At 36.2% G+C, this 21,867-nt stretch overlaps 2 protein-coding genes across 2 annotated transcripts in view; one reads left to right on the top strand and one right to left on the bottom strand.

Moving 5' to 3' along the window:
• The window catches only part of cnksr1 (connector enhancer of kinase suppressor of Ras 1), a 31,245-nt gene extending 15,487 nt beyond the window's left edge, over positions 1-15,758 (bottom strand). The window contains exons 1-6 of the mRNA XM_004082506.4: positions 15,648-15,758; positions 14,073-14,230; positions 10,147-10,349; positions 8,645-8,729; positions 654-695; positions 425-544 (exon numbers count right to left, since the gene is read on the bottom strand). Coding sequence (XP_004082554.1) covers positions 425-544; positions 654-695; positions 8,645-8,729; positions 10,147-10,349; positions 14,073-14,230; positions 15,648-15,699 — 660 coding nt within the window. The 5' untranslated portion in view covers positions 15,700-15,758. The remainder of the gene's footprint in view (positions 1-424; positions 545-653; positions 696-8,644; positions 8,730-10,146; positions 10,350-14,072; positions 14,231-15,647) is intronic.
• Positions 15,674-21,867, top strand: part of LOC101169648 (ribosomal protein S6 kinase 2 alpha) — a 50,888-nt gene continuing 44,694 nt past the window's right edge. The window contains exon 1 of the mRNA XM_020713732.2: positions 15,674-15,835. Coding sequence (XP_020569391.1) covers positions 15,698-15,835 — 138 coding nt within the window. The 5' untranslated portion in view covers positions 15,674-15,697. The remainder of the gene's footprint in view (positions 15,836-21,867) is intronic.

The raw sequence follows: 21,867 nt of genomic DNA, 5'->3' as shown, positions 1-21,867 counted from the left end.
TATTCAGTGGATAACGAGTCAGGAGGAGGCATAAAAGAAGAACACAGAGAACCTTGATTTAGGCGATGGAAGCTCTGAATGGAAGAAAATGATAAAGGCAGCAGGAGTGATGGAAGCAGAGAGAAATGCTGAAGAAGATTCGGAGTAAAGCGGCTAAGAAAAAAGAAGACAAAATAGTAAAAAGAAATTAAAAAAAACAGAAGCACCCAAAAGGTTAGAAACTTGTGTTAAATCTTAGATATTTTTGTGAAATATTCTCATTTTTTCTTCTTTTATTTACTGGATAAAATAACAATTTCTAAAAGTAGTGATCCTATTGAATAAAATGCAGCTAGGAATATCAGCAGCTTTTAAGAATCTCTATCTTCTTTTTTGCTTTCATGGAGACTCTAAACAAAAGGGTCATTTATGAAGGCGTTTTTACCAGCTGATCACCAGGCGACACGAGAACCAAGTCCACGCTCTCCAGCTGAGCTGACTGGGCGAGAAGAGCTTCAGGGCAGGAGTTCAGGATCTCATCACAAAACGCCACCAGTTGACGGCACTATGAGACAAAAGCACAATCTGTCTTTTATAAAAGGTTGAAATTATTTAGCAGCAGAGGTTGATAGGAGGCAGAGGTAGATAATAATGCAAATTAGAAGCAACCTCACCACAGGGATGATGTCTTTTTCCTTTTCGTGGACTGTGGTGTCCTATTTAAAAATAGAACATGAAAGTGTGACCAAAGAAAAAGAAAAAACAACGACAACAACCCAGCCTATGAACAAATGTATTGATTTGTGGAAATGGGGCAATCTGACTTAAAGCCAGTGTCATATTTCCTCTTTACAGCATGAGACAGGAAGTACAAAGCCACAAGTGCCCGCAGGCAAAGAGAGGGCAATTCCAGATATTAACTGGGACTTTTGTGGTCCTTTGAAGAAGTAAACCATCTCTGCTTCTTATATATATGTAAATTTAAAATCAGCATTAAAACGGCCAGACATATTCAGATTTTTTTCAAATTCATGCTTCTGGTAAAATGATTGACATTATTGTCAAAACGTATGGCACATCGTTACATAAACATAATACTTTGAATTATTTCTTCACTAATGATGCGACAATGCTGCTTTAGATGAAACTGAATCTGAAACCACCATGCAGTCATGCAGCACATTTTTTGCCACTTTCCCAGAACATATTTTTAAATTTGTCTGAATTACAGAAACCCTGGTAGGACCTAAGATAACATCAGTGTAACAGAAACATTTCAGAAATGTGTTCTGTTGTCCACTTTTTGTTGGTTTGTGGTATTCTACATTATTTGATTTTTAGGAAAAAGTTTAGTAACAGAGTTAGTTTGAGTTGGAAATCTATTACCGTAATCCATTTTCAAAGCGTTTCCCTGTGGTCTTTTAATTATGATTATCCCATTTTTTGCCAAAATCAAATAAGCTGTGTTGTTTTCTACAACATAGTTTCTGCAGAGCGGCAGACGTTCATTAGAAACTTTTGTGTTGTGGGTGGCACTGTTGCCAAGGTGCAAGCCTGCACCCACTTCCCATCATCCCTCTGTTTACACGCTCTCCCGCTAGCTTATAGTCCCTCACCCACCCCCAAACCTAACATTAACGGTGCAGTAAAAATGATGAGAAATATTGCAGACATCCAGTGTGCAATTTTGAGCCAGAGCTTCCGTAGTAGCTTCTACATCACTGCTACAAACTTTTTCAAACAGTATTACCTCCTGATTCACAAAGATTTGAATAAAGAAATACTTAGAAATGCAATTTTAAGCTTAATTTTCTTCCCTCCATCATCAGAAAAATGCTTCAAGACCAAGTTAAAAAAACACCACAAACACAATTTTCATCAGAGTGGCTCTTTAATGAGCATGTTTAAACCATGCCAAAGGCAATATGAGGTCTAAATATGCTAATTAGGCCTTCGTAGCTTTGTTATTAATTCATTAAAACGGGCTTTTATAAATTGTGACTAAATGAAAATCCCATGTGATGAGGGTGATTCAAACACAAACAAAAGGAATCCTTGGAGGTTTGTGAAACAACATCACATCCCTTGTAATTCTATGGGATGACTGGCAAATCCAACGAACCGCACCAATGCCTGTGTACACACACTTATTCCACAAACACACACTCATGCCCAAGCTAATGCTCAAGAGATATATGATGACACACAATGACACAGTTACTAGAATCACTAAGGCAGAACTAAATATGTTTGCGTTTGGGAAGTTGTTGGTGCTGTTTCTGGGATGAGTAGGGAGTATGGTAGTAGAAGACTAAGAAATGTGGAGGAGGAAACATAAGAGGGGAAGCAGATATGTTCTTAAGATATAGAACATGACTAACCGATAGAACTTCTGCCCATGAGCTAATTTCCAGTGGCTGATGATGTGAGGCGTTACATAAAGGAATCCAAGGAGACACTAATCCCAGAGAAATGTAACATGAGCTCAACAGTATTGGATTGGGCTAATTTAAGACTATGACACAAGACTGCATGGGAGGGGTCAGGCAGTATCGGTGTGATCAACCTGCCTGTGTGGTGTTTTCCTGTCTTTTTTGTGGCCTCCTGCTGCCTGTTTAAACTTAAGAAAAAAAATATAAAAGCAGAAATTAGACATTTTGATGAATTGAAAGAAACGTGTGATGTTTTATGCTTATTATATGCACGGACATCTGTTTTAGGGATAATAATTGTAAATCATCCTTTCTTCATCTAGCTGCTGCTTTTTTTCTTTGAAAACTGAGAGCCAGCAGGTTTTGTTATGCAAATGACCCCATACAAAATCGGATTCTTAGCGTATTTAAACCTTTTAAGTAAAAACACATTTTTGATCTATAGGTTCTTTGGTTAATTTATATGAAAAGTTTACTTTTCCTTTTAACAAGTCTATAAGTGGATCTTATGTGGTTGTTCTTTACAAGCAAGAGACCCCTTAAAGTCCAGTCAAACTAATTCATGCTTCACTTCTAGACGTACATGCACGTGAATCCTGGTACGGTTCACTACAGTGTGAATGCAGGCAGAATTTGCAGGGAAACAAAGAACAGAAGTAAACGTATGAGTAAGTGACATAAGAGACGCGCATTTTAGATGACAAAACCAAATCTGATACATACAAATTATATATTATTATTCTGTGAAATTGTAATTCCTTTATTTGTTTATTTTTCAGATTTTATCAAATTTATTCTAAATCTTTACATTGTTTCTTGGACCTTCAGCATATTTAGCTGTTCCAAAAGGCATCATTACATAAAGTGTGTTCTTAGAATGATTAACCCCGGAGGACTGTTGGGACAAACCGGTTTTCTAATGTTTTATTTTCTACAGGTCAGTGTTTGTCACAGGTGATATCCTCCCTAAACTAGCAGCTGCTGTAACTGTGAGACATTTCCAGACAGTTTTAGTCCAATCGAAGCTAAAGCAGAAAAAGAAATACATTATTTTTACAGTAAATTCTAAATGATAATCCAAAATGAAATTCTGGTAAGAGTTCTTTATAGTATGAGAATCAACAGCAGCTGTGTGGATCAGACAATACAGTCAGACAATAACCAAAGATCACTGGGTTGGGCAACCTTCTGTTTAATGGGTAAACATTATTTGCCGGAAATATCCTTGGCCAGTTCTGATTGAGGTTATGGAAAGTGTTTTGAGTGCCTGAAGCCAACAGAAAATGCAAATACATGCTCCAATTTAAAGTCTCACTCAACCTGGGTTAGGAAAAATAAAGAAGCCTTTGTGTTGTTTCAATCTGAAAACCAATTCATAACATATTCAGTAGTAGAGCAGGCATTCACAGGAATTATTGAAATGAAGATTCAAACACCATGTACAACTGCACAGCTTAGCACCAGGAAGAGAAACTGTCATTGCCAAGGCAATGCAGCCTACATACTATCACTTCTCCCTTAGTAATACCTCTTTTTTAAAGTGTGTTCTTCTGCTTTCTGTTGCTTTAAGTGATGCAAAACCTGTTCTGCTTTTTTTCTTCTTTCAGGTAGAAAGGGAAATGACGCAGTGAATTGAGGTGAGCAAAACGCTTCCTGAAAGTAATGATCACAGTCAGGGAGGATGAAAACAAAAGCCATATGTTATATGTGTCTCTACTAGTCTTAAACTATGAACTATTTAGGGAATATTTTAGCTTATTACCACTTTATTTTCACATTCTAACTTTTACCCAGTCATCAGTTTTAGGCTTTTTTCCAACTCAAATCTACAAAAAAAGCTATGAAACACAAGATATCTATTATAAATGATCTCAGATAAGGTCAGCGTTTCATGTCTGCTGCAGACAGATGACAAAGCACTGCATAAAAAGGTGTTTGGTGTTTAATCCTCAAAGGTTGCAGGTTGGAACAACACTCACAAGCACATCTACTGTATTTACGATGACTTTCAATAAGTTAAATATAACAAAGATTCATTAAAAAAAACATTTCTAAGTCAAAGGTTTTTCTTTGCATACCTCTAATTCTAAATCAGGGGTCTGCAACCTGAGGCTCCCGAGCGACATGTCGCTCTTTTATCCCTGCGTTAAAGAAAAAAGGTAACGATCTGGTCAATTCGCTTTTTTCAATTAAGTTTTGTGGTTTCTTTTTAGATTTTTAACGCGTCAGATAACTGAGCAAAATAATGTTAAAAGGTGGAATCTACTGTCAGAGTGTTTATTTACTAGAATCAACTTAAAGCTGGAAAATTCTGAACTTTTGTTCTCTAGTTGCTGTTAAGAGGCAATGTTTTAAAGTATACTATTGTAATTTACATGTATGTAAAAAAAAAAAAAAAAAAAAGATTTAAAAAAAGTTTGATTCTACACCAATGTTGTAATGTTTATATTCAATGGTAAAAGAAGTATAAAGTCATGATGACAGAAAACAGCATGATGGAGAACCTTATTTAACACAGGGTGTATTCTATTTTGAAAAGTGAAAGAAATTCAAATTGTTACATGTAGAGAGATTTACCCCAGTAATTAATAAATTATTGTAAATATGCCACATTATATAACTTTATGACTTAATGGTCACAAAAAAATCATTTAGCCTACGTGTATTTTTCTAAACATTGATTTTTCAGCTCTTGCTATGTTTAGGTAATTAGAAATTGGCCATTATGTGTCTTTTGGCCAGAAAGGTTGCAGAATTCTTTTCCAAATGAATGGAAACCATAACAAAACATTTGCTTTTTTGGTAAATAAGAATGCATTTGAAACATTATTTTTTATTATATCCTCTTAATACCAGCAACTGAATAAAAACATAGTACCTACTGAGGTGTTCAATAATTTTATGTTAGACATTATGAAAAGATTTTAGCTCACTGTTATTTAAAATGTTTCTCCAGTTAATCAACATTTACATGGATTTGGTTCAGAACAGACCTGTTAAGAGCCTTTTTAATCAAGCTAAGAACTTTGACTCATCCATTGCAACATCTTGATTATTTAATCTCATTGATACCATGTTTTACACTTGATGGTCCACTTGGGCTCACTGCCCATGTTTCTACTGTAGCTTCAGCTATTTGGCAACTTTGACATGTATATTTTTTTGCTGATTGCATAAATGAGAAAACACAAATCAGCTGTCAACAAGACATTGACTCTTTTCCATATTGCTCATCAGGCCTGTGTTTTTATTGAAATGCTGCTTCTCTTTTACTAGATGCTTTCATGGTGGTCTCTTCTTTTAAGTCCGTCTCTGTTTATGCAATGCTTCTGTATTTTTGCATACATAGACTTCCTTAGTATATAATTTTTGTTGCCACCAGGTCAGACCAACTATAAAAAGACTGGGGGGTGGTATTTATTTATACACCTGCTGCTTTCTATTTAGTCTGTTGACTTTCTCTGCTTCAGTCCTAACAACTGTCTTTTTGTGGCTTTTATCGTTGACAGCTTTTTATCGTAGTCAAATGCCCTTTTAGGATAAAAGGATCTGTTGACTAAAGACACACAGTGAGCCTCATCTGTATTTGAAGCCACTTTGGTTTTCTCCTTTTTGCTCTGTTAATAAGTCACCCAGAAGCAACTCAAGTCGTAAGAAAAAATCCTTTTTTTTCTGTATTTTTCTCTGTCTTTTTTCTTCCATTTTCTGCCTTTTTGTCCCCTATAAAGCAAAAGCATCCTATGGTTAAAGGGCCTAGAGTGGTATTTCCGTCAGTTCACTCATTTCTGAGTATTCCTCTAAAAACCTGCGTCTGAGCATCAGCCCTTACCAACCCACGAAAACAAGCAGATTCTCATATTTTGACATAGATAAGTGAGGAACAGCCTCTTCCAGGAAGAAACTGAGCCGGTGCCTCAGAGATCAAGTCTTCTTACTTCCGAGTTGGAAAATAAGTCAAGAAAACAACTAATATTTAATTTAAAATATAGTTGTTTTTTTTAGAGCCAAAGGTAATATATCATCATATATATGGATATGGTTACTATAAAAAGCTTAAAAATAGCATGGTATAGGCCCTTTAAAACTGTATGACTAAAGCAAAAATGAGTTTGTTGTTGAAATTCTCTAAAATATTTATAAAGGGAGACTTAATGGTTTGATTAAGAAAAACTCTTTGAAAAGTACCATGACTGTCACAAACTTTAAAACTGTGGTTGCCTGATTCCACTCCAGGTTGGCAGCACAGAAAGCCCTTTCCTCTCCAATCCCTGACTGTCTTGGACTTTGACTGCTGATCCGCTGCTTCAAAGCAAACCGAGCCTGTGGCACTGGACAACTTTACTGTGGGATCCCAACAACAGCAGCTGACTGCTGCTCCCGACCGGCCTCAGGGGTGGGAGAAAGAAAACACACTAACTCTCCCACACTCCTGCAAAAACCCGAAATAAGAGCTCTTTCTGTTTTTCTGCTAGGAACGGGGTTGGGTTTCTGCGAAAACATCTTCACAGAAAACTCGTCATTGTTGAGCTGAAGTTTGCCATGAACAAGGATCAAGCATCTATGACCATGCTGCTTTGGGTGGTCCTAATGCTAATGCAGTGTGTCTTTTTCTAAGACAACTAGATCAGTGTTGCCAAGAAGACATTTAAATGAAGCCTAAAACTATGTGCTTTGGCATTTTTCCTCGTCTATTGTCTCCTGAACTGGTCTGACGGCTGTTCAGTTGCCTCAAAACTGGCTTTTGAGACCACAGATAAAGAAATCTCTACAAAAACATACATTTGTCAACATAAATATGCAGGTTGTAGAAACAGTAAAGCATGTTTTAGCTTTGTTTTGTTTCCTAAAACAACACTGAGTGTGCAACATAGCCAGAGGGAAGCATTTTCTGGATAAAAACATAAGCAGCAGATCATTGCTTTAGAAAATTATTCTTTTCAAACCTCCAGCAATGAGTAAAAAAAAGGATTTCCACTTGCTGATTATTCCTACAACATGTCTGCGTGTGCTTGAGGTAACAAGAGTCAACTATGATTCATTTTGAAAGCGCAAATAGTTCGAGTCAGTGTCAACATGGCTCTACAAACTACATTTCCTGTCTTATATGATCTACAAGAAGATCTCAATTATCAATTAATGGACATGAAATTCAGACAATTAAAATTGATGTTTTTTTCTCTTTATGTCATTAATAATGTTCAATCTAGGAATTCTGTTCACAAAAAAAATCAACAGTTTCTGATTTTCAGCTATACAGAAAAAAACTTGCTTTTTTTTAAAGCTTTTCTCAGCAGAAAAAATGGTTATATCACCTTGTGGAGAATTATCCGGTCAAAGAGGTAAGAATGGCACTGGGAAGACGTCCAAAGCCAGCTATATATAGGTTGAGTGTCTTTTCTCTCCTACAGGTACGTTAAAGTACCATCGTTCCTCTTTTTAGCTGTTCTCATTTTGTCTTCTTCCGTTCTTTGAGTATATCAGTGTCTAATGTCAGCGCTTTCTGTGAGTAAATACTCTCCCGCTGCCTGTTGCTGTGTGCTCACTCCCCCAGGAACCAAAAGTCATTACACAGTGCTAGTGCAATCCCTGGCTCAGTCTCCTCCCTCTTCGCTTTCCTCTTTTCTTCCCACCCGTCCCTTAACTCCCTCCCTCCCTCCCCCAGGCCAAACAACATATCCAGACCTGTCCTCTGTGCTGCAGTACCAGGGCACACTCTAGTGTAATTTCTTCTATGAATATCCTGTCCTGTTCCAACGATTCCCAGTATTTCATCACACAGTGGTGGTTAAACAGAAAGAAACATTGAGCTAAACATTTTATCTTCCTTCTCTGGCCAAGCTTCTTAAAGGTGTAACGCCTCCAAATATTCCAGGAATGCACAGATTAAAAAAAAGGCATTTGAGAAACTATGTCCACTATGAGAGAGCGTGTTTGGGCCTCTGTTTTTCTTGTACAGTTTTGGTGACTGATGTAAGAAGACGTCAGATCATAAACAGGTAGCCGTTCGTCTTAGGAGGCTTAACTTGCACAACCTGACGAGTACAGAAACAGTTAACTACGTGACCTGCAAGGGCAATAAGTCAAATCCTGTGCTTTTTTTCTCTCTGACATTTTGAAGAAAACTGCTGCAGTTGATGGACAAACTTTACCCTTAAAGTATACCAAGAAAAAAGTGAGTCACATGACATAGATGTCAATCAGTATTTGATTCACTTAATGGCAAACCAGCTTACCTTGTGCACAATGTCGCCAAGCTCTTTGCAGTAACTGAATATGTTTTTTGAAGAACTGAATCCATAAAGCTGCAAACACTGACACCTAGAAAGACAGATTCTGCTTTAGAAAAAACTTTAGGAAAAAGAGAAAATGTATAACAACTATTTTGGGCTATTTACACAAAAGTAACAAAAAAATATGGAAGTGTATTGTATTCAGTTTAAAAAAAAACAAGTGTTTCTCACTCTTTATTTTTAAAACAACAAAAGGAAAGAACTACAAACCAGCTGGGCTATACCCTCCTTTGCTCATGACAACTATAAGATGAGCTGCAACTAAAAGTAGAAAGTGCGCAATGTCTTGTGTCATAGAAATGATCCACGTCCGTTTGTTTATGTGTTTGTCACCATATTGCCAGTCTGTTTTGTTCTCCGTATTTAATTTATCCACAAACACCACACAGCAAAACTTGGAGGAAGTATAAAATATTGACCAGAATGAACTGTTCTTTTTTGTTAGTAGTGATTCAGAAAATGATTTACAGTCAGTTTTTTGCTTTGATGTTGATGCTTGTGAAGCTGCAGAGGACTGTCAATAAAGTACACAAGAATATCTCAGTAGTTTACCAATAACTCACCCTAAATTATCTCAAAAACATCACAAGAACTTATTATTGTTAAAACAAAGCCCACAGACATTCCTAATATCGTTACTCTTTCTCTTAAAGTGAACCAGCATGTCTGAATACTGCAAGTGTTAGAACTACCACTGTTGTAATCCTAAAAAATATTATCTAAAAGAAATTATCAAAAAAAAATAAAAAGAAATTGTGTGTTATGCAAAATCTCACAAATCATTTAAACGATATCTCAAAATATGAAAAAACATTATATTGAAAGGCAAAAACATTATTTTGAAAAACTAAAAAATATATATTTAAAACATCAATAAAACATTATTTTAAAAAATATCCTGAACATTATTTATAAAATTATCTCAAAAATTAACTCAAAAAAATTGAGTTAATTGTTGAACAGCTATAAACCATAAAGGTAATCTCGAAAAACTGAAAACAAATTTGAAAAGTTGATAAAAAATATCTCGAAAAACAAAAACATTGCATAGAAAATCGTTATCTCAAAAAACAGAGTGGGTGCCACAAAAATAGACCTCATCCATAATGTGAGTGTCCTGGCCATGCACAGACTTTGCTGGTTTGTGTCCAACATTGTTGTTGGGATTATCTGGTAAATTAGTCATCTTGGCAGCGTTTCTTTGCTTATGTAGTTCTTAAACAAAACATGTAAATGTCAAGCACGAAAAACACCAAAGTTTAGAAAGAAAAACACCAGTTTACTGAATACAATACCCTTCCATAAAAAAAAGAACATTCATTATCAAAATTAAATTGATTTTCACTGTATATCAAAGAAGCAATGAAGAAATAACCAAACGCTATCGATTTCTCTTGAATTCATGAAAATAAAAATGAAAATATTCTAATCATTTTTTTACTGACCTGTTGAGCAGTGAATAAAGGCCTTTAGCGGATGTAATGACTTCCACAACAATCTGAAGAATGTTGGATGGCAGCTTGGTGGATGTCTGACCGTCGTAGCCGTTGAGGCGCCAGCGGCTCTGGATGTCCATCTGCAAGCTGTTGGCAACACTCCGCAGCTTCTCTGTCAAACTTCTGATGTTCTCCCCTCCAATGCCATAAGTCTAGGGGGGAACAGACACCCAAACATTAATTTACCTCATACACTGTCCATTTTTCCTCTGCTGTCACCAACTGTTTATCCAACCATTCTTAAAGTTTCACATATTTTTGGAAGAAAAAAGAAAAGGTTAAAGCTCCTTTGGTATGGTGAACATCAGACCTAAATCTTCCCTCATTTCCTGTCCCTTCTCATCTGACCAAAGCCACACAAAGCCTCAAGACAATCCCATATTTATGCAGCAGAAGCATCCCATGCCACTACAACAAAACAATCCTTTTTTCAAGAGGGGATTTTTTTTAAAATTTAATTTCCAAACTTTTATTCTCATAAGCAATCACATGACATTTACTGCTGATCCTGTTAGATAAACAAATGCTTGTCTTTGAGCAGTTTACTAGGAGAAAAGAAAAATGTCAAGACAACACAGGATGAAATCTAACTCTGCGGTAAATGTGATTTAGCGTCTCATCATTAATCCTGACGATGGGCAGCAGAAGAGAAGCCACATTTCTGTGATAGTAAAAGACAAAAAAATGAATCTCTTTGTTGTTTTTTTATTTCTTTCATAGAATGTTAACTTATGTTTCCGTTTTATTGGACAAAAGAGAGAAATTATTATCCTTTTTCATAAAAGCTGCATTGGGATATGTTCAAACCTGGCAAAAAGTTGTATATTTAACTGTACTACAAGTATACTTAGTCTATATTATAAGGGAAGCAGTATACTTAAAGTTAACTTTTTAAATACTATTTTGAATTAATCTTTAAGTCAGTATGTCTGCAAACTTAAAATGGTTCAATTTAGTCTGCAGAAGTATTCAGTTAGTGTACTACATGTACAGCATGTATAGCATAGTATAATAAACTTTTTGCTAAGTGAAAACATGGCAGATAACTAGCACAGATGATTTTTGCATTTTTCTGTGATGATTATTCAGGCAATAATAAAAACAAATAAGTGTTACTAAATCAGTTAGCAAGCTAAACATTCTACTTTCAATTTTACGCAACTCTGACTTACTTTGTTTTAAATAGAAAGTTGTGAAATTTTAATCTTAACTTCTATTCCTTCCATGTCGTTTATTTAGGCCTTTGCGGCTAAAAAAAACAGCAAACAAACATTGTTTCTATACTTTAAGGGTTCTTGAGGCAAACCCTTCATAATTTAACATAAATTATTCATATTTTAAATATATTTTTTCAATATTGTTTTAACGCTTCTTCAAAACCCCTCTCTGATTATCTTTGGATCTACTTTTAAAGCGTTCCCAGTGTTTTTTTTTAATTAGGATTATGCTGTTTTTAGCCAAAATCCAAAAAAAACCTGAGTGGTTTTCTAGGACATAGTTTGTGCAGAGCAGCAGAAGTTCATTGGAAATTCACCTCTGAGTTGTGGGTGGGACAGTTGAGGCAAAATAAGTCTCACCCCACTTTCCCTCCTTGTTGTGGTGAGGACCAGGGAGCTTGTGGCGGACATATTTTCTATGTCACAAACAAGATCTTCCTCAAACTGCCTTTTTTATCTGGTCCTGATTCACAATGATTTGAATAAAGAAATACCCAGAAATGCAATTTGATGCTTAATTTTCTTAATATATGTGCTCCATCATGAGAAAAATGCCTCAAAACCATATTGAGAAGGCTAACAAGCCAATTCTTGTTGAATTCTGCACAGATCGTCTTTTAAACTATCTTACAGCACATGGTGTAGCAACCTGGAAATGTACAAAGTTGTATTGTCACTGCAAGGATATAAAGTGAACAGATGCAGAGTTGACCTCAAAAGTCCTTTTGTTCTTTGTTTCATGCGCCTGTCATTATTTTGTTGTGCAGTCAAGCGCAAGAGGTTGTTCCTCGTCAACTCCCCCCTCATATTTGCTGCACGTGCTTGGTGCTTTTATGAATGAGCATAATGTCAGTGAATCAAATCAGTGAATTAAAGCATCCATTCAAGGGGGACTTTTGGTTGAACTTGTAACTTTGCTCAATCTGATTACAGTTATTTCAACAACTACACAACAAGCACTTTAAGCAGTTTTAGTGGGCTGTTTACAGGCTGTTACGCCACCAGATTGGGAACTTTCCTTGGCACTGGCCTTTGCTGTCAGTTCTTACACAAACACCAACTTACACATCTAAACCCCTAAACGTCCCATTATGGAAGCTGGGTATGCAGGGATTTACATTCACAGTTTGAAAGAGTAGAAGAATGGGAGTGTATGTGAAAGATAGTCCTTTCTGTTTACAAGCACTTCTTTAAATGAGCATGCAGGGAAATGTAAGCCAGTATGTGTATTCTAAATCAACTTTAGCAGCAGCTGAAGCATAACCAGCCCTTTGATGTTGGTTTTAGAATTGATATAATACTATTATATGGTTGAGTAGAGGGGGCTTTGATATATACATGAGAACAAAGTGGAAAGGTATTAATTCAGGCAGGAATGAGTTGATGCAGCAGCAAATCTGTGGTATTATTTAAGTATTTATGCCTTTTTTTTTTTACCAGCTTCTGGTTTAAAAGTAAAAGACCTGAAATAAACTTTTTAATTAAAAAGATGAGTGCAATGGTCTTAGCACAACATGTATTAGAAACATGTAGTGTAACCAAAAAAAATTAATTAAATAGGAGTGGCTTTAGTATAAAACAATAATTCCCAAGGAGAAGTTCAAGGTGGTCATTCAATATGTATTGGAATTTAATTATTTTAAGCAATCAAATAATTTTTTTTTTAAATACTAACAAAATAAATTTATATATATATATATATATATATATATATATATATATATATATATATATATATATATATATATATATATATATATATATATATATATATATATATATATATATAAATAAATGTCAAACTTTGGATGAATAATCCTGACTTAATTGGAAAAATAGAATATAACAGTAAGAGAAGACACTTATCCAAATACACATGTAAATGATGCCATTTTAATTACTCTTAATCATAAATAGACATATATGTATTTACGAATACAAAACATAACACATTGAATCCATTGAATGTCAAGTTTGTCAGAAAAAGTTTAATTAATTGCTTGAAAAGGAGTGAGAGAAACTGGATTTATATAATCCCACCACTATTATCCTTCACTTACTCTTTATTATTTATAACTTCCCATTAGTAATTTAGACTTTACTAGTCCACGTATAAAACACAATTGGTTAAAAAAATACTGAGTAACAGCTAAAATAATTTTGATTTATTGTCTTTAAGGTCTGCATTTAGGAAAGGAAAAATACATATTTTTTAACATTAAAACAAATCCTTAGATTTCCAGGATACATTGGTAAATTGTTATGCTGTTTTTTTTTTTTATAAGATTTTTTACTAATGTGCAGAATAAAGTGAATTTGTAGGATGTTTTTTTTTATGTCAAAGATGTCTGTATTTTCAAATATATGATGGCAGATCTGAATAAATGTAAATATATAATGGTATTATTAATCATATAATTACATTTCAGTGTTCTGCAAATACTGATTTCTATATTTGTATATGTCAGTGTATAATTGTAACAATAAAAACAGTAAATAGCCTGTAAGAGTACTGAACCGTTTTCAGACAAAAGTGAAAACTATAACTACTTTTAAAATGAAACCAAACATGTAACTTGTTAGCATGTAACCTTGGATGTACAGCATTCCACTACTGTACAGACAGCTATTTCAAGCAGGAAGACTGGCATCACTCACCAAAGTACAGAGTTTCTCCACAGCCTCCAAAATCACCTCCTGGTGTCCAATCTTATGGATTCCCAACCTCTCCAAGTCCTGGGAAGTCAACTGGAGCAGTTCCACACCCGATAAGTGCCATTCTGAGACTGGGTACTGATTTATGGGGGCATCAAGACCTGGCCACAAAACGACAGCGGATGTCTGAAGCACAAACTGGGCACAGATATCATCTGAAGAGTCGCTGTCAAGGGGATCGCATGCAAGTGGGGGCATGAAAAAAGGACAAATCTACTTTGCCAAGTTCTCAGACTTAAAAACACTAGTGAGTGTGGAAAAAAATATGCAGTTTTTGCCTTATGTTTAAACAAAAATACAATAACGATTCAGCATTTCTCGGGAAAGCTTTTTTCTTAAACTTAAAAAAGAAAACAAGCAGCATGTTCTTGCAGAGTTCAAAAAAGAGTTCAAACCACTTCCATAAGGTGGCAAATATTGTTTAAAATTTTTGTCGTTATTGAAATGATTATAAAACTGATAACTGTGCAATAGGGGTCAAAGTGGAGTCAGTTCTAACCTGTATGGTTAAAGTCCCACTCCAATCCTCTTAATCTATTTTAGAGCGTTCCTTGTGGTCTTTTCATTATGATTATGCAGTTTTCAGACAAAATCAAAAACCTGTCTTTTTCTAGGACATAGTTTCTGCAGAGCAGCAGTAGTTCATCAGAAACTCACCTTTGAGTGGACCGTTGGCGAAGTGTAAGCCTGCCCACACTTCCCATCATCCATATGTTTACACTCTCTCCCGCTAGTTTACAATCCAAACTTAACTTTTCTAGTGCAACAAAAATGGCGAGCAATATTGGAGCTATCCAGCCATACAGTTTTGATACAGACGCCAGCTCTGACGAGAAAAGCCAAGACGTACATTGATCTTTTTTCCTGCAAGTGGATGCATCAGAATGAAGAGGAGCAGGGAGCTTGTGGCCCTCCAATTGTACGTCACTACAAGCTACAAGCTTTTTTCCAACTGCTATTTTTTCATCTGCTCCTGATTCACAATGATTTGAAAAAAGAAATACTCAGAAATGCAATTTAAGCTTAATTTTCTCAATCTATCATGAAAATGCCACAAAAACGTGTTAAAAACATCAAAAACATGAGTTTCATTTGAATGGGTCTTTGAATATGTGACTATGTTAAAAAAAACAGATAGGGATGTATTTTAAATGAATTTAAATAAAAGATAAAATTAAGAAATAGTGATAAATAGTAGAAATTGTTTAATAGTCTAATAGTTTTGGTGTGTAAAGGGCTCTCACAGGTCGTTCTGGTTGTCTGGTAAACACCAACATAAATCAGTGATAAAACAAGATCAGCAGAGGGCCAAACTCAGCTTGGACTTGTTGATCAGAGCTGCGCGTGTAGGTCTTCTTCACTTCCTCATTCCACCTCCTCCACCTTTCACTTCCAATAGGATTTGCCAGCTTGATTCTATTTTTGATCCAACAGAGTGTGAGCCTTGATGGGATAAAGCCGTGAGCGGAGAAGGACAGGAGGGGTGAGGGAAGAGAAAAAAGAAAGAATGTTCCTCACCTTGGAGCCACTCGGTGACTCTGCGCTCGCTCCAGGACGCAATAGGCTCCATGTTCGGAGTCCTGCTGCAGTCGCTCGTTCACCTTCCGGCTGTCCTAGTCGACTTCTACCTGTTCGGACTCCTGGAAGAAGGAAAAGTTGATCCAAATTTGGAGTCGGACGATGACGACTGGCACTCCTTCTCACAGGTACAGGTAGTCTGCCCCCCTCCCGGCTGTCAGCCAATAGAGTTGATGCGTAATCCTGTGGCTGCAGCCCTCCCTTTCTACCATTCCCCTCCCTCCTTGAAGGAACTCAATGTTTGAAAGTTGCCGCAACTTTAAGGATTTTAAACTTCCGTCTTGTTTGTCTTCATGTTAAATTCACAAAACTGTACACCTCCTAGGTTGTTTTGCCGTTTTCATCTTCACAGTCACTCTTTATATATATATATATATATATATATATATATATATATATATATATATATATATATATATATATATATATATATATAATCAAGAAAACGTCTAAAAAAGACCAGCCTAATCCTCTTTACTGCACACTTTTAGAAAAAGTTGTGTTTTTCTCCTCTCAGCTCTGCTGCGTGGCTTCAGGCTTTGACAAAAACAATACCCTTATTGATGTTTTTCCTCATTCATACTGAATAATACCCAGAAAATGTCGGAATCACATAAACAGACTCATAAACTTCTTAATGCATAAGTATGGCAAGCAAAAAAGTTTTTTAAATGTACTTTTATTGAAAGCCCCTAAATAAGTAACAATATTTTAAGTCTTTTATTTTGAAATTTTAGTCACATAAATAATGAAAACCAGATTTGATTTTATATTAAGAAATCAAAACAAAAAGAATACTAAAGAGGAGAAACAAAATGCATATGTCTATACATTGATATATCAAACTTTGAAAGATTAATCATGACTTGATTGGAAAATTAAAAAGTAAAAGAGATCCATATGTTCTGTAATGGATACACGTGCAAATTTTGCCATTATTATTATTCCTAATCATAAATTTACATCTACTGAGACACACACTATATGAATCCATCCAAGTTTTTCAAAAAAGAGTTTAATTAGTTGCTTCAAAGTATTTTTTTAAGTAGTTTTAGGTAGTTTTTAAATTATTTCACCTTTTTTAGTTTATGTGTGAGATTTAGCACCCATTATTAATCCCCAAAACTCATTGGTTATATTTCACGTCTGGCGAAAAGTTCCCACAAATGCTCTTTTTAAATTTTTGGCAGCACAAAAGGGCATGAACTGATGAAGGCACATGTTCATCAAACAGCTGCCCTCTGACATGTGGCTCCCCCTGCCGTTTTTGCCCTTCAACAGAAGAAGAAACATTGTCACAGAAAAACAAAATGGTTTGACAGAACATGACAGGCAAATTGGCAGAGGGATTTGTCATTTGTGCTCCTTTTTAGGAATTATCCTTCATTGCCTAATGGGACAAAGACTTGTTTAAAGCTATTTGGGGGGGGGGAAAGTAAAAACAGAACCTCAACAAACCCGAACAAAATAGCTTTAAAATCTCTTTTACATAACGTTTTTAAAAATGATTGTAGCAGGAAAAGCTATTAGTAATAATAAATGAGGGATTGTTGAGCATTCTTTTGTACTAATGTGTGCAGAAATGTGGGGGGAAAAATCCAAAATGATGTGTGAGACATCTCTTCTTTTGTGACAGACTGAAACTCATTTCATTTAGCAGAACATTTAGTGTGCTGAATTTTTATTCAATCTTTCTAAGCACAATTTGCCTAATAGTGCTTTTTGTGTTAGTAATAGAATATAGCATTTTCTAACCAAAAATCCTACTTTGGTATTATTTTTCTTGTTTTGTTTGAAGGTCTGGCTCATCTCACAACAAAAGCCAGTGACATTATGATTTATTATAGTGTTTAATTGGTGCTGCTCTATGTACGCCTCTGTTTTTTTTCCATCCCTGGCCCAGCCCAAATACCTGAAGTACAAATTCATGTCTGAACGTGCAGTTTTGTACTTGACAGTGTCTCAGACTCATATGGTTATGAACAAGGAATACAGTGGTAATGACAAAGACAAATAACAACAGTTTGTGTCCTCAGTCCTCCCCCTTGCTTATTTGCTTGACTTACTAATCAACATTACAGCCATACGTCATCTGCTGCTGGCCTGCCCCGTGAGCCGTTTCTGTGATAAATCACAGCTCCACTGATGTTTGAAGTACAATGACACAATTTGAGCTTCATCTCTTTGCAGCAATAGCCCAGAAAAGGCCCTTGAATAATCGCATTACCATCTCCTCCCGCTATAGCCGGTCAGCGCTGATTGGATCATTATTCTTGCCCCTCTATGGATCAGCTAATTAATTAGTTCTGTGCCGCTCTCCCAGCACCGTACACTCAGCCAGCACAGTTAAGAGGGAATTATTACCAAAGATCTTACAGTCCTTCCTCTGAAACCTGACACACTCTGGGGTGTGAGATGTTTTTTAGATCATAAAAGGCCGGCAGTAAGTGGTTATGTGCCGTCTGTTAGAATTCGTGGGCAGCACTGCTGTTTCTGGTGTGTTGCTGTAACACAAGGACATCCTGGTCTAAAACTGAAAGCTTATTGGAGGTGTTGCATCAACTAATTAATTATTCTTTTTTTTACCAAGTCTTTCACTTCACACGCTCACTGAACTTTGTGTTTCGGGATTATATTTGTTAGGGTAATTATAACTGTAACAAAGAATGTTAAAGCCCCACGCCGATCATCTTTTGATCCAGTGTTAAAAGCGTCCTCAGTGGTCTTCTAATTATGATTATGTTGTTTTTGGTCTCAATCAAAAAACTTGTGTGGTTTTCTAGGACATAGTTTCTGCAGAGGGGCAGTAATTCAATTGAAATTTGGCTCTGAATTGTGGGTGGGACTACTGGTGTGGAGTAATTTATCAGAATAGAGCGGAGCAGGGAACTTTAGTATATTCTACGTCAAACCGACAAGCTTTTTCCAACCTTATATTATCGTCTGCGCCTGATTCACAACTATTTGAATAAAGAAATACTTAGAAATTCCCTTTTAAGCCTTATTTTCTTTATATATGTCCTCCATCAAGAGAAAAATGCCACAGGAACGTTTTAAAAACACCAATTTCATTAGAATGGGTCTTTAAACAAATGATCCAAAGTTATAGTCACTGTAGTTTTGTTTCAAAAATATTTTCTGATATTATGTTTTGGTTTCAGCACAGAGTTAAGGATTTCAGGATTAAGAATTTTAAACCGCTCATGTAGTTTACTTACTGCGCAGTGGAATTCTGAATTGAGCTTGTGTATTGTGCACAGAAACCTTGAGAATGTTCTGCCGGAACCTAAAAATAACCGGATGGAGCTTCAGAAATGAGAATCTCTTTATTAATCATTCAAAAGTTGAAGGACTGGAAAAGAGAAAATAAGAAAGCGGACGTTCTTATCAATGGATTCATTCATTTTTTTGGCCTCATTTTAAAAGTTTGCAGTTAGAACATGCAGCTATTTGCATTTTAAGTGCTCTGTTTACAGCTGCACAGGGAACTATATGTTATGATTCATTATTTCTCCCTCTGCACACTTATCACCGCACACCTTCCGCCTTATTCTTCTGTGTTTTTCAACTTCAGCTGAAATTGAGGTTAAACAACAGTGTCATCTCCATGTCAGTTTATCTGATTTGCAAACATGTTGTTCGGGGAGCAACTCTGTCGTCCGTCATGTCGCGCATCCTAGCTGTTTCTCAGCTCCTTGATAAACACATTTCTCAGCTGTCAGCTCCTACATCTGTGAGGAGTTCTGCTTTACACGCCTGTTAGGCTTGGCTGAGTCAGATTTCCCATGGTGCTTCATTTTTTGCTGTGCGGGTGCATGTGTATGGAAGCGGGGGGGGGGGGGGGGTATACTGATTGCATGCTGGGGGAGATGTCTGAGTCATAACATGGTCAAATTTTCAAATCTCTGTCTCATGTACAAAATCCTTCATGGCTTATCATCCCCTCCTCTTCACCAGTTTGTTAACATCCGGACAGCAGATCACAGCAGAACTCGGAGTGCAGTCAGAGGAGACTGTATCATTCCCTTCAGAAAAAGCGCTTTTGGTCAGACCGCTTTTTCTGTTAGAGCTGCTACTGAGTGGAACTTCACACCTGTTAGTATCAGAAATCAAAACACATATCATTTATTCAAGACACAATTAAAGAAATGGCTCATTGACAATCAGAGCTGTCAACACTGAGTACATTTCCTCTCACTGATCCTCATTACTGTCATGTCTTTTATGTGCACGTATGTTCTTACATTTTTCTGTTTTTGGATTGTTTTATCATTAATTTGATTTTAGGTTAACTGCTTATTTTATTGAATGCATTGTTTAATATATATATGTAATGTTATGTAAATATGTAATTTTACTTTGATCTTTTAGGGTGATTTTTAACATCTTCCCAGGGACTGCAGATGAAAAATAGCCCTTTGGCTAACTCTGGCATATTGACAGAAATGTTTATTAATATGCGCTGTCCCCCCTATTCAAATAAATGATTCTATAAGTGTCACCTGTGAAATCACTGAAGCTTCATTAACAGGAATTAAGTCCCTAAAGGTCGGTGTCAAAACTTGTGTCTTCAGTGCATTCCTGAATTATTCCAATATTTGTATAAAATACTAACATTTTTCCCCCTGAAAACACTAAACAAAATTCATGAATCACAAAGACAATTAAAGAGACAACTTGATTTATACATATAAAGGGTGGAGGAATGATGGGGCGCGAGGGAGGACATTTGTGGCGGCGCTAAATGATAAACAGCAGCATTGCATTATGGGGTGCCGTGAGAGTTTCCTGCAGCTGCACATCCATCACAGAGACAAACTCATGAGCTCATATGTGCACCAATCTCCTCTTTTGACCACTTTGCTGCTTTAAATCCACTCACTGGAGGGAAAGGAAGAGGAGAAATCAACATGTTGTCTGTTTTCCTGGCTTCCCTCTGTGTTGCGTGGGCATTCAGACATGAATGAGTGTAGCAGTTTTTCTCTGAAGTGAAAATAAAAAGAAGTGTTGCAATCGCAGCTTGGATACAAAGTCCAAAAGCCACAGAATATGGTGAGGTTACACAATGAGGAAAGTGACCCGTCCTCCAGCTTGGGTACTAACCAGACGACAAGCATTAGAATGGAAAAGAGAGGCCATGCAGCAGCATTTCGCATTCAGGAAGGCATATCAAAGCAGGTGTTGAATATAGGGGTGTTATGATCCACTTTAACAACAATTCCATTAATTTCATAATTTGTGGTTGCCGATATGATTCATAGTCGATATTGGTTCATTTTGAACGATCCGATTTACTGACCTAAAATGGGTCCAGGACATCTCTAGCCAAAAATTTAACCAATGTGACTCAGAAATAAACACTGAACAGTGCAGGTGAAGTTTTCCATATTCCTTGTATGTCTTGGAAGATAATCAAGTGTAAATGAAATATGAGTACAAACAAGTAAACAACAATTAATGGCAAATCCATTCACATTTTAGTTTCATAAAGTTCAGCCCACTTTCTTTTTCAAAATAATACAAAGGGAACATTATTAGAACAATTTACCCCACTGAATGGTCACATGTCTTTGCTAAATTCAAATTGTTTCCACATATTGGACTGCAATGATGGCCTGATCAGTTTTGATGTCATTACACGTGTTGTCATAGTTAAATAAACCTAGCATGCCTCAATCCAAATGGTATTTTCCAATATTAATTCAATCTATTTATTTAATTTTATAGGTCAATTTAATTAACAGCTTGCTTCAGACAAATCAGTCAGGTTGGATTGTATCGATTTACTGATTAAGTCGATTCTAAAGCCATTTCTTTGGTGTGCAAGGTTTCATTTTTGTCACTGAATGTTAATCAAAAACGCATCGAACCAACAAAGGAAGACAGTTGTATGCCCTCCAGTTGCCAATAGTAACCAAAGCTGGCCATGAGCAAAATCCACTCTGCAGTGAATGAGAACTGATGAGGGTGGATGGGATGCATTATGTTACTAAAGATTACAAGAACCTTTATGAGAGCTGCTGTCAGTGAAAGAAGAGGTGGACTGGTCAGGACCCAATCTCTCCCCCTGGAGGGTCCTCCTCTCTCAACTTGTCCTTCACATCACGGATATTGTGCAATCCAAATTATGTAATTTTGCTTTCCAGTGTCATTTTTAGAC

The sequence above is a fragment of the Oryzias latipes genome, chromosome 22 (genome assembly GCF_002234675.1).
Source record: "Oryzias latipes chromosome 22, ASM223467v1".
Classification (NCBI taxonomy): domain Eukaryota; kingdom Metazoa; phylum Chordata; class Actinopteri; order Beloniformes; family Adrianichthyidae; genus Oryzias; species Oryzias latipes.
The sequence above is the reverse complement of the archived record's forward strand: the minus strand, read 5'-3'. Positions and strand labels throughout refer to the sequence as shown.